The sequence below is a fragment of the Drosophila serrata genome, unplaced genomic scaffold (genome assembly GCF_035046125.1).
Source record: "Drosophila serrata isolate PLE 108 unplaced genomic scaffold, ASM3504612v1 contig_228, whole genome shotgun sequence".
Lineage (NCBI taxonomy): Eukaryota > Metazoa > Arthropoda > Insecta > Diptera > Drosophilidae > Drosophila > Drosophila serrata.
The window spans coordinates 997,054-1,009,418 of record NW_028257126.1 but is presented as its reverse complement, the minus strand read 5'-3'; the positions used below and the strand labels follow the sequence as shown (position 1 = coordinate 1,009,418).

General features: G+C 42.1%; 1 protein-coding gene across 1 annotated transcript; it reads right to left on the bottom strand.

Annotated features, from left to right (window-relative positions):
• Positions 1–6,229: 6,229 nt before the first annotated feature.
• corto (centrosomal and chromosomal factor corto) lies at positions 6,230–10,034 on the bottom strand. Its single transcript, XM_020957531.2, has one exon. It carries the CDS (start codon positions 8,708–8,710, stop codon positions 7,043–7,045), a length of 1,668 nt encoding a protein of 555 aa, XP_020813190.2. The 5' UTR covers positions 8,711–10,034; the 3' UTR covers positions 6,230–7,042.
• Between the last annotated feature and the right edge of the window lie 2,331 nt (positions 10,035–12,365).

Below are 12,365 nucleotides of genomic sequence, written 5' to 3'. Positions count from 1 at the left end.
ACATAAAGGTTTTTCGATACGAGTTAGTAGAGTGGCTTCCTACGAAAAAAAATAAATACCATAATTAATGCAAATGCTCTGCCAATTTCGGTGTGCAAAATAACCTTGTTAGTCATACATAACATAATTCAAAGAACGGTGCACAATAATTACGAATAAAACTACTATCACATTGAAATACACATACTTCAGATACATGCTCGGGAAACAATAGTAATTGCTCATTAAATATACAAATGTATCTACACACGCAAAGCGAGAATTGAAACAGTTTTTAGGGCGATCAGAAAATAGTTCTTCAATTTAACGAATTCCTGACTGTTTTGTTTGTTGTGAGGAGGTGTTGCTTTTGAGTTGAACAAATCGTGTCGGTTGTTGCCTTGGCAGTTCTTACTTAGCCTATCCTAAAAGTATATATTTGTATGTATTTAGCAGCAACGGAAATGCGGAGAGGAATTCCAGTAAATTAAGAATTATTTAATTGTTAATGTGTTCACAGCAGAATTGATAATAATTCATAGTTACGTTCGTATGTAGATTTATATCTCTGGTTAGCACTTTTCACGCTCGATAAGTTCTGTTAATTCAGCGCTCAAATCGCTGGAAACTTTTCCATTTCGCTGTCATAGTTAATCCGTGCGCCCCCATATCGGACCATATCGGATGGATTGCATATATATTTCCGTAAATACATACATTATAGTTTTGCTGATGGCCTAGATAGTGGTTATGCTGCGGCACAGGCGTATTGGTAGGTAGGTGTACTATATAAGATCGTCTATATCAATTTGTTTAGCTGGCTAATTTTCGCTTTACTTCGCTGGCTGATTTGTTTGTTTTAAGTCACAATACGGTTGGCTAATGCGATGTTAATGTGTACTTAAGAGTAATTAAATATAGGTATATCTGTATTCCCATGCATCCGATGGATACCCTCTCTCTTTCTCTGGGCCCGTTCGTGTCTTCGGCTGGGGGAGACCCAGTTTCGAGTGGGGTTTAATTGCCCGGCCAGACAGACACGTCCGAGCCACATACACACTTCCTCCTTCAAGCCACATCCCCTTCCATATGTACACACACAAATTGGTATCTCTGCCCAGTACTCCTCCCTTCCCCCTTGCCCCCAAGACATTTGGCTTGCCATCTGACATATAATTTTAACTTGTTACATTGTTTTTCGAGTTGCGTTTACCTAATAGTTTTCTTTATGTTTCGCTTTTCGTGCTTCAAATGTGGCGCATGGAAATAAATGCGATACAGTGCGGTTCAGAAGGATAAGGAGTTTGAAAGAAGTGAAAAGAAAAGACTCTAATTAAGATGGGTAACAGCTTTGCCATTACCATTTCCTTCCTAATTAAAGATTAAATTTGCATTTTTGCATTAAATCGATTTACTTGTTCGCTGTCATTGAGTTTATTGTACTCTTCAAATGATGAAGCTGCTTCCTTATGGCCTTGGAACGCACTGTACCCTAGTAAATGCTGCACTTAGGCAGCTGTAAGCGTTAATGCCTCTTAATTGTTTTTGTTTTTTAAGTGTGTAAGTGTAGTTTTTTGTAGTTTTAGATATTTTTTTGTTTTTTGCGCTAGCTAACTAGTTTTACACGTTGTCATGTTTGCTTGTTGCTCAGCCAAGTCTAAAGTTTGTAGTTCAAGTTGATTTTTTATGGCTTTTGTAGGCCTTTTAAAAGCTTTTGACCTTCCCTCTCTAATGTTACCTGTCTCTGGCCACGCTCTTGCCCAATGGAAAAGGCAGCCAAGTGATTTGGCTTTGGCTTAGCAATGACTTTGTTAACCATGTACTTCTGGGCCAGCCAAAAGTTTTCACAATTGTGAAAAGCAAGCTAAAATATAAATTAGGAATTAGAAATCAATGACAAATCGCCTTTGACATCATCTGTCTCGCTGACTCAGCGCAATCGACTAAATAAGCCAAGCCGAAGCAAAAAATTCCCATTTGGTGAGCTTAATTATTTATAGTTTGCTAAGCTGTTTTTGTTTTTGTTTTTCTGTGGGCTTGGCTTTTGTATAATTTCATACATTTGGCTCATAATCTTCCACACACACACAGAGAGAGAGAGAGAGAGAGTGAGGTCAATTAAGTGCCATTAATTTGCCTTTTTAATTAATAATTTATTTTTTAATTTATTTAAAGCCGCCGCTTAATCCCGAGCTCTCTATCCCATACCGCGCTGTGCATTCATGCATATAAATTATGCTAATTAGTTACAGCTACCGCGTGACAATTTAATACATATATTTGCATTCATTTTTATCTGATCTGTTATATTTTTTAATTAAAGCTTATTAAAACTGTCGCTCACTCGCATCTCGTCTTATCATTCGGCATAAATATTTATTTGCGGAAGAGGGGGGAGGGCGCATAATAATTACCGAGCGCCTAGAAAATATTTAAATCATTTTGTTGCTAAAAATGTTTTAATTATGTCAGAAATGATGTAGCGCGCTTGGCAGCAGATTGAAGTTGACCCAAAAAACGAAAAGAAAATACACATAAAAAAAATGAACGAGCAGGCGAAGAGCAGAAAAAATGAAATGAAATGAAATGATGACGACAAAACCGGTTGCCTAGGTCTGAAATCGGAGTCCGGGGTCTCCGGAGTATCCGATGTCTGAAGTCTGGGAGTGGAGTGGAGGTGCCTCCGCCTCGTAAATATCGGCTTTATGACCAGCCTCAATGCGAGTGTCCTCCGCGTTTCTGCCTCTTTTGTGGCTGCCACTTAGCCCCCTCCCCCCGCCCACCGGCCGCCCCCGCAGACAATGTTTGGTTAGACAGCTTCCGACGTTGTGTTTTTTTGGCCTGTATTTTCCATTTTTGCCTTTTTTTGGCGCTTGACAACTGCCGTCGCCGTTTCCACTTAGTTTTGGGTTACTCTTTTTGTATTCGCGGCGCGGACTTGGCTTAATGCGCTCTGCGTCATTTCATTTCGAACAATTTTCGTTACTCGGTATTCGGGAATCGAATTTAAAAATAACTGACTCTTGCAACTGGGTGCTTCTGTTATTTCGGTGCCTTTTATTTGCATGTTTTCCCCAGCCGCATCGGTTTTTGTTTCACTTTTGGACTTTGGCTTGCCTTTGCCGGGCCATTATTGGGTTTATTTATCTGTTGATGACTTTTAAATGGCAGCTGCTCTCCGATTGACAGCAGCAAAAAAGCAGAAACGTCTAAATAAAGTCAATTAGAGAGAGAAAACCTTTTAGTTGACCTATCCCGCTCTATAAGGCCGTCCATTCAGCTCTGACTAAGCGAAAGGCAAAGCGATTAATCGAATATGGTCAATGGAAACTGCATCCGACGGATACAAATCACTTTGAGGCACGGCTGTGAGTGCTATATTCACTTTTTATTAGAACTCGAGCGGGTTTTTTTGAACTTGTATGAGCTTAGAAAATGTTTAAATTGTTTAAAAGTGAATTGATATTGGGTAAAAGTATAAAAACAATGGGAAATAATATTAGCTGGTAGCATTTAAATAGTTCGAACAAAATATATATTTGCAATTAAAAACAGTTCAAGTACTATCAATTGCAAAAAACTGGGAAATTACGAAAAATCTGAAAGACTGATTAGCGTGAAATTATAAAACGGTGATGGATTCGCCTCTATAAAAAACTTCAAAACAATTAAGTTGATTACAAAAATGACTATTGGATGCTGTCGTTATCTCTATTAATTATTTTCAATGCCTATAAATGTTTTAGTTTCCCTCTTTAAACTTGTAAGTATTTGAACGAGAGTTTCCCTATCTCTCAATGATTCAAAACCCTTTTGGTTACTTCTTCCTGTCTGATTTCGAATAACAAAAGACCCACAATTAATTTGCAGTTTGCTTTGAGTTGTTGTGAGTAAGAAACACTAGAACCGCTTTGAATGAAATCGTAAACTGCAAAACACCCAATGATAAGCGCTCAATTAAAGTCCCTCAGCCCCATTTCCCCTTCCTGCCTGAGTGATAAAGTTTCCCAAAATATATACATATGTGTAATCTCTCTCCCAAGGGCCCCCAAACTAGCCACTTGATCACTGAGCTCATTTTTTGGGGACGGGCCGGAAAAATGTCAAATAAGCGAAAGCACTCAAGTACGGCACTCGGACATTATCACCGGGGCCCACACATGGCACCATAATCGAATCAGAAGTGAATGCGAATGCGAATATGTGAGTATGTGAGTATGTGAATCCAAAGTGCAGCCTCTATTCAGCTTTGTAATGCCAGACGAGACGGACGAGCAGCACCTGCCCATCGGGGAGCGGGCAGCGGGCAGCGGGGCGTATGAGTGACGACAATGGCGATGACCTCGCATTCGAAATGGATTGACGGCTTGGTGGGACCAAGGGGGAGGAGGGGACATGCAAATGGCCCCAGCAGCTGATAGTTGATTGCTCAAACGAAATGAAAACAAACAACCAACGCTGTCAGCTGGAGCGATCTGAAGTATATTTTAATTACACTTGTGTGAGCGCCGCCGTCTACGGCAATTGAAATATATTTTTCCGTCCTCTAATCTACGACCAATTTAATATGAATTGAATAAATGAATAGATGGCAATCGTTTCTTAAACTGCCGGATGGGATGGTGGGGCGAAATCAACAATCAATATAATTTATAAACAAAGTAAAAAAATATAGAAAGTAATTAAGAGTTGGTAAATGTTGTCTTTAATCTTTGAATAAGCTTTATAGGAAACCAAAATGTATATGATAAATGTTAAAAATGAAATAAATTTCCCCAAATTACGCTCACACAAATATATAAATAACAAGTGTCGTCGCTGTTTTTAGAAGAATGCATTGATTTTTTATTGGCTCTTTTCCAGACATTTTCCAGACGTCAACGCTGGCCTCGTCCAGTTCCCGTCTATGACTGCATTTTGCTCCAACCTCTTGTCTCTCCTTGTTGGATCTTAAGTGGTGACCAGACGACTTGGACGTGGACACGGACTCGTTTGGATTTGGGGCAGCCTAAAGCGGTTCAGTCTGTTTCGCGGATGAGTCAGTTTTTTTTGGTCACCAGCGGATGTCGCTCGGCTCAGATCCAAATACAGTTTTTGCCTTAATTAATTCGCTGATTGCCACACTGGCAATCCTCAGCGGGCTTCCCTTGCCTATGCATAAATTAATCTGTTATTTACTTCCTGGAATCGCAACTCCCATGGAACCGGACCGTCTCCAATCGCTTCGGCGTGCAATCAATAATGGAAAATACACATTTCCCCGAGGGACCTTAAGGCGAAGCTAAAACAATTTCTGCCGATAAAAATCTCGCGTTTCCTGCCAGCTCAGACTTCGGCTTTAAACGATTAGACTTTTCTGTGGGCTTGCCTCCAAACGAAGCATTATGTGAGGTCGTAAACACAACTCTATCTAGGGGAAAATCGGGGGAATACAACCGGAGCCATGGACACAAAAAAAAACAAATGAATTATACAGTTCGAGTAAATGAGCAAGGGCTTTATAGTGGTCGCTGGAAAATGAGTATCACAAGGTCTTGAAATTCTTCTAAAAACTGACATTAGGTTTTATGTCTTTATGAGGAATACGATAATAAAATAAATTATAGAGACATAAAACTTTTCTAAAGTCTATGATTTGCTGTTAATGTTTAATTTTACTTCCAAACAATAAAATCGAGGCTTTAGGAAGACCTCGCTTGAGGGAGTTATAGTGCATTATTTAAGAAAATATAATATGTAATTGAAAACAAACTAAGACCAAGAAATGATTATTGATCAGAGGCATCAGAGACAGTAATAAATAAATAAGAAAGCTGTGAAATTTAAGTTCTTTAACCAATAATAATAAACTGCATCGTTAGATAGACGCAATCCATTTACAAAATTAGTTCCATGCGGAAAGGTTTCCCATTAGGCAGGGAATACTGTACGCTGAGGTTTCTTCAACCCCAAAAACGGAGGTCTTCCATCAATGACATTAATCAATCACAGCTCACCGCAGCGCACAGGGGGAAAAGAGCGAAGCGAAATGATGGGGCAAAGCAAGGCTGAAAATCAAATTAAGGCGGACAAGAAGAGGAGCCAAAGGCAGGCCGCAAGGAAGGAAGGTGTGAAAAGTAATCCACGATAGCCGACGGCAGTGGGAACTCTTCCCCGCCGCAGCATACACACATACATACATACATACATACATATGTTAGTCACTTGAACTACACACTCTTTCTAGCATTAATTGAAAACACAATTTTACTTAATTTTTTGCATATCTCGCTTCAAATTACGTTGCATAATTTTGAATAATTTTTATTCGTATTTTTTGTGTTGCTTTACGCTTTTTTCTGTTTTTCTCTCTCCTCTCTCTCTTTCTTTCTCTGTCTATTTATCTGTTCGTCTGTCTGTCTCTCTGTCTTATTGATTCGGTAATAATTTGTTGCTTTTCATATTTTCGTATTCTTTCAATAAATGGTTTGTTATAACATTTTGTTTGATTTCTTTTAATTAAATATGCGTATGTGTAGTTTTTAGCAATTGGTTGGTTTGGTTGTTGTTGGATGTTCTTGTTGCCGTTGTTTATGGTTGTTGGTTTCACACAGAGCGGTTGTTGTTGTTTCTGGTTGGTTGTTTAATTTAAATTAAATTAATTACTAAAATTATTTTATAACAAATATCACTACAATAGTTTGCATTTTTTTGTTGTTTCTTTTTGTATCGTTTATCAATTACTACCATTACATAAAAAAAGAAAAAAGATCGCTCGTTTTCCTCTTTTCCTATCGCCTTCCTTCTCGCCGTCCGACAACAATTTCTCATAGCAGCTAAACAGTTAATTTTTTTCCATCTCTTAATATGTCGTTAGAGTTAATTAGTTTTTGATTCTAAAAGCTTTGAGGGGGCGGTGTGTATATATAGTAATGCTTAGGGGGAGGATCTATTGGTTATTCCTTGAGGCGGCTATTTCATCGACGCGTACTTGGTAGGCGTCTGTGTCTCATGTTGCATGTTGCTGCTGTTGCTGCTGCTGCTGCTCCCTGTTGCCGTTGTCCTTGCTGCTGCTGCTGCTGCATCACACGTTGTAGCAGGAGATCTGCGGCAGGTGCTGGAATGTGGGCGTGGCCGCCACCGCCGTGGCCGCCGAGCTGAACGGGACAAAGGACGTCTGACCGGCGGCAGCAGCCGCGGCTGCCAGGTTGAGCGAGGCGGCCGCCGCATATGGATGCATTCGCTGGGAACGCAGGTACTGCCGGTACTTGCCGCTCAGCTTGTCCGTGGCAGTGGTTACCGCTCCCGGTATCGCCACAGCAACCGTACCCGATGCCGTTCCCGCCACCGTTGCTCCTGTGCCGGCTGCCGTCGCCGCCGCTCCGCCTGTGGCCGCTCCCGTGGTGGGCGTGGCCGAGTAGAGACGCATGGGATTGGTGTCAGGGCCGGCCTGATAATTGCTAGGAACTGTGGCCATCGGCGACCGGTCCATCAGCATGGACGTCGCATCCCAGGGCGGCGGGGGCAGGCATTGTTGTTGTTGCTGCTGCTGCTGCTGTGGCACTTGCGACTGCTGATGCTGCTGCACTTGCGACTGCTGCTGCAGTTTTCCTGAGGCAGCCGCCGTCTGTCCATAGTTGCTGCCGGAGATCATGGCGTCCCGCTTGCCGCCGCCGCCACCGCTGCCCTTGGCCGCATAATGGCTGTGACTGTGACTGTGCGGGTGCAGCATGTGATGCGGCGTGAGGGCGGTGCGGGCTGCCAGGGCTGCCGCCAGCTGATCCCACTGGCCGGCAGCCGCGGCGGCGATGGAGGCTTGGGCCTGGGCCTGAACCGCCGCTGCCGCCGCAGCCGAGTTGGCTGCATGGCTCTGACTTTGGCTTTGACGTTGGCTTTGGTTGCTGCTGGCACGTTGCTGCTGCTGCTGCTGCTGCTGCGCCTGGCTGTGTTGCTGCTGCTGCTGCTGCTGCCGCCGCACATGCTCCAGACTAGACTGCTGCTGGGGATAGTGAGCTTGCTGCGACATCTGGGACATTTGCTGGTGCTGCTGCCGCAGTTGTTGCTGCTGCTGCTGATAGCGCTGCGCCTGTTGCTGTTGCTGCTGCTGGGCGGTGGAAGCTGCCGCTCGAGCTCCCCGCCTGGCCGCACTACTGCTGGGCGCTGTGGCCACCGCCGCTCCGCTGCCGCTACCGCCCAGGGCCGCTCCACTGCTCAGCGAGCTGGAGCTGATGGACCGTGCGGTGGCATGCATGTTGTTCACGAACGGACTGCGGCGCTGCGACTCCATCTTGCGGAAGTAGCACGGATGGATCATCAGCAGCGGCTCCACGCGCTGTCCTGCCGGCGGCTTGGGCTGGTTGGGCAGCTCGTACTCCACGCTGCAGTCCACGTGCAGCGGGATGCTGTAGTCCTTTTGCGGGGAAGCGGCTGGCGCAGCATTTCCGCCGTTGCCATTGCTGTTGTTGCTGTTGCTGGCGGACTGTTGCTGTTGTTGTCTGTTGCTGGCAACGGCGGCGGCGACCTGCGTTTGGGCCGCCGCCGCATGGCTGTGACGGGCGTTGCTGTACATGTACATGTGTTGTTGTTGCTGCTGCTGTTGCTGCTGCTGCTGGTGATGGTGTTGCTGCTGCTGCTGCTGCGCCTGGCTGTGTTGTTGCTGTTGTTGTTGCTGCTGCTGCAGGGCAGACAGAGCCGACATGCCGTGCGAAAGGGACGACATGTCGTAGTTGGCATAACAGGCGGCCATCGTCATTGCTCCAAACTCTGCTCCTGCTCCCCCGGGTTTCTTAGCTTTTCTCGAGTCGCGTTCGAGGTTTGGTAACACAGAATACGCTTTGGGTAGCTTTTCGCTTTTACTTTGTTGCTTTAGAATTTTTGCATTTTTGCTGGCTTTTTCTTTGCTTTGCTTTCGCACTTTCGAAAAAATTCACTTTTTAGTGGTTGTTTTCTTGTATTTGCTTTTGTTTTATTTGATTTGATTGGCACTGGTAATCCAAAAAAGAGCGGCTAACGGTAAATTTGCTGCTGCAGGTAATCCGTGAGTGTTGTATTTGTTGTTATGTTTTGTTTTTGCGTTTCGGAGGAACCTTAATCCATATATTTACGTTTTGTTTTTGCTTTGGAATTCGCTTTTTAACCCGTATAATATTTTAGCTTGCTGTTCGCGTGTTTAACTTTGTTTCGGTTATATATGTATGTTTGTTTTTGTATATATTTAATTATTTAGCGTTTTAATCAGTCTTTGTTTTTGTTTTACATAAATGCAGCGAACAGTTAGAGCTGCGTTCGTGTGTGTTGAGTGTGGGAGGAGTGTGTGTGAGTGAACAATCCACGTGTGTGTTTTTCAGTCTTTTTCGCCCGTTTTTCGCTGGCTGGTTAACAGTTGATTTGCTCGCCTACTCCTTGTCTTTTCATTCGGTTCTAGCGCAGCGCCGCTTTCTACGTCTGATCCGCACAAGAGCCGAGTTCTTTCTCTCCGTCCGCGATGACCAGATGCCAGGTTAATTTATAATTTCTAGCCTTAAGTATAGCATATTCGCGGACCGCTCGGTTCGAAAGTTTAAATTCATCTGACTTGGTCGCGCAGAGGAAACCTCGACGTCACGTCACGTCACGATTTAGTCCACAAAGTCCACAATCCACGATCCACACGAGTTCGTCTGCGCTCAGGTAAACACACGCTGAACTGCTGAATGTGGAGTGCCTCGGAGAGCGAAGAGTTTGAAAATAGCCTCTCGCTCTCTGTGGACTTGTAATCAGTGGTGCCAGTAAAAGATATTTCAAGCTAGATATAGAAACTATGAATATTGAAGAGCATAAGAAATTTGCAACCACCTAAATCTCTAAATATTTTTTATTTTTAAATAAATCCAACATATTTTTTCAATGGATTCGAACTCGTGATTTCAACGATTTATTTTATTTACATCTATGTTACTGTTTGAAATAGATCTTAGCTTTGGAGAGAAGACGAGCTTGTGTTAGTATATGATAATATATCATGTAATAAATAAATGTTTATATAATTTTAATGTTTTGTTTGCCATGCATAGAACAATAATTAATAATACTAATAAAAGTAATTGTTGTTGCTGTTTTGCTTGTTTTCCATTATTACTTCCTACATTTATATAGTTTTAGCTTTTTCTTTGAGAATCTAGCTAATACGGATTGTCATAACCCGGCATCACTGCTTAGCTTCCACATCGCAGCGCTCTGGCCGCAGTCGCTGCGCTGCCGCCCTTCTGCCGACGTTTACCTGCTGTTCGGCACAGCTGATGTTCCGTGACGTATTCAGCACACACAACCGCGTCCGCTGAGAGTCCGAAAGCCAATTGCATTCAATGGCAGCATATGGTGCGCGCTCTCTCGCTCTCTCTTGGATGGGTGTGCCTGTGTGTGTGTTACACATTCAGCCATATTACTACACGGCGGCCATCTTTACAACCGCAGTAGATCGAGCGAGAGAGAGAGCGCGAGACAATGAGCGCGCATTATTTTGTAATATGATTTTTTCCCGTTTGCTGCTGCCCTGCTTTAATTTTTTACGGCAAACGCTTTTTTGGGAGCAGCTTTATGGGGCCGTAAAAGCAGATGGGGCCTAAAGGGGTTAACAGCGAGCTGAGAGCTAATTGAGTTGCACTAAAAACGCGATATAAAAATAAATCTATCAGCAAAACCTTTCATTTTGGGTCTCTAAATAAAATCAACACCGGTTTAAGAGCTAAACAGATTTTACAAAAACTTTTCTAACTCATCGTTTGACACTCTTTTTGGTGACAACCGGTGAATAAATAAAATTAAATTTAAACAAAATTATCATTTAAATTAAAACCCTCAAAGTAATTCCACTATCATACATATATTGCTTAAACGGACAATGAAAATGAAATTTTTGTAATTCTGTTAGTTCTAAAAAAATAAAAAGTTACAACTTTTGATCTCAACGTTAATTATTAATTAGATTCGTAATTCTAATTTAATTGAATTTAAGCTCTACAATTAAAAAAGCATTATTAATTTAGTAAATATATATTATTGGATAGTGAGTAGCAATATTAATTTTTAATTAACTTATTTTATTAGTTTATTTATAAATGAACTCTTATAAAACAATTAAAAGCCCCACCTAAGAACACACCTATTACTATGATAAGTATATGCAAGTAAAATCTCCCAATAGATCCCTAAAAATTCCCAAAAACACCTCCCCATGGTCTTTGGAAGACAAAATCCAAAACTGCGCACTGAGAGGCTCTTCTGCAGCCAAAACAAAAAAAAAATCACAAAAAAACGAAAATACAAGTCAAACATACAGCAATATTAAACTAAAGCATTGCAGACATTTCTGCACTAAAAACTTGGGAATTTAAGTATCTCTCTCGCGCCCTCTCGCTCACACACACGCCCACGGAGCGACGGAGACAGAGAGCGAGAGAGGCAGACAGAATTACACACATTGTAATAAATAAGGAAGGTCGTTGCCATAGCAGCAGCCGCCGCTGGCGTCGTTTTTCCCCCACTTATTGTTGTTGGCTGCGAGAGAGAGAGAGAGCGGCTCTCTCTTTCTAACTTGCTCTCTCACAGCTCGGGGCCTTATTCAGCGTCTGCTGATAACGAATCAGCTGTTTCGTCGTTTCTGCCTCTCTTCGGAAAGCTGTTTTTGTGTTTTTGCTTTTTCTCCCCAGCATATGTTTGCTCGAAATTGCTGTTGTTGTTGCTGTTGCTGCAGGGGCTCTGTGAGATTGTTGTTGCAGCCGCTTTTGGGCGTGTTATTGCTGCTACATACATATATCTTTTTACAATTTTACATTTTAATTGAATTTATTCGTATGTCTGATGGTAAATATGCATAGCTTATAATTAATTTAAATATTTAATTCAAGTTTTTTTATAGTAAATAATAATTTTACTTGTATTTATGATCAGTATTAGTTTGCTTTTTTCTATTGGAAAATATAAACTTAATTAAATCAAATTAAAGTTTAAGTTGTCCTAAATCATTTATATTTCATAAACGTCTTACAATATAAACGTTTTTAAAGAGTCTATAAATTATTGTTGTGGAAATTAAAAATAGTTTGAGAATTTCTTGCGGCTGGTTCTGATAATTTTGGGCTTGAAAGTATTTTCAGCTATTGGTGTTGCTACTGCATTGTTGCAGTTGTTTTTGCCAATGTTGCCACTATTATTGCAGCTTTTGTAGGCTGCCGTGCCATGTTGCTTTGTTGCTTTTGTTGCCTTGTTGCTTGCTCGTTGCTTGCGTGCTTAATGACGAGCCGCATTACAGTTTGATTACGGGGCCGCCAATTTGGAAATTACCAAACTGCTCGAATTAGAGAAACAGTCGCTCTGCACTGCTCATGGACCCATGGCCCAAGCCAACAGCGACAGCAACAGAAAAAAAA

Excerpts from the sequence above, each read along its gene's own strand:
- corto (XM_020957531.2), bottom strand. The coding sequence starts at position 8,710 with ATGACGATGGCCGCCTGTTATGCCAACTACGACATGTCGTCCCTTTCG.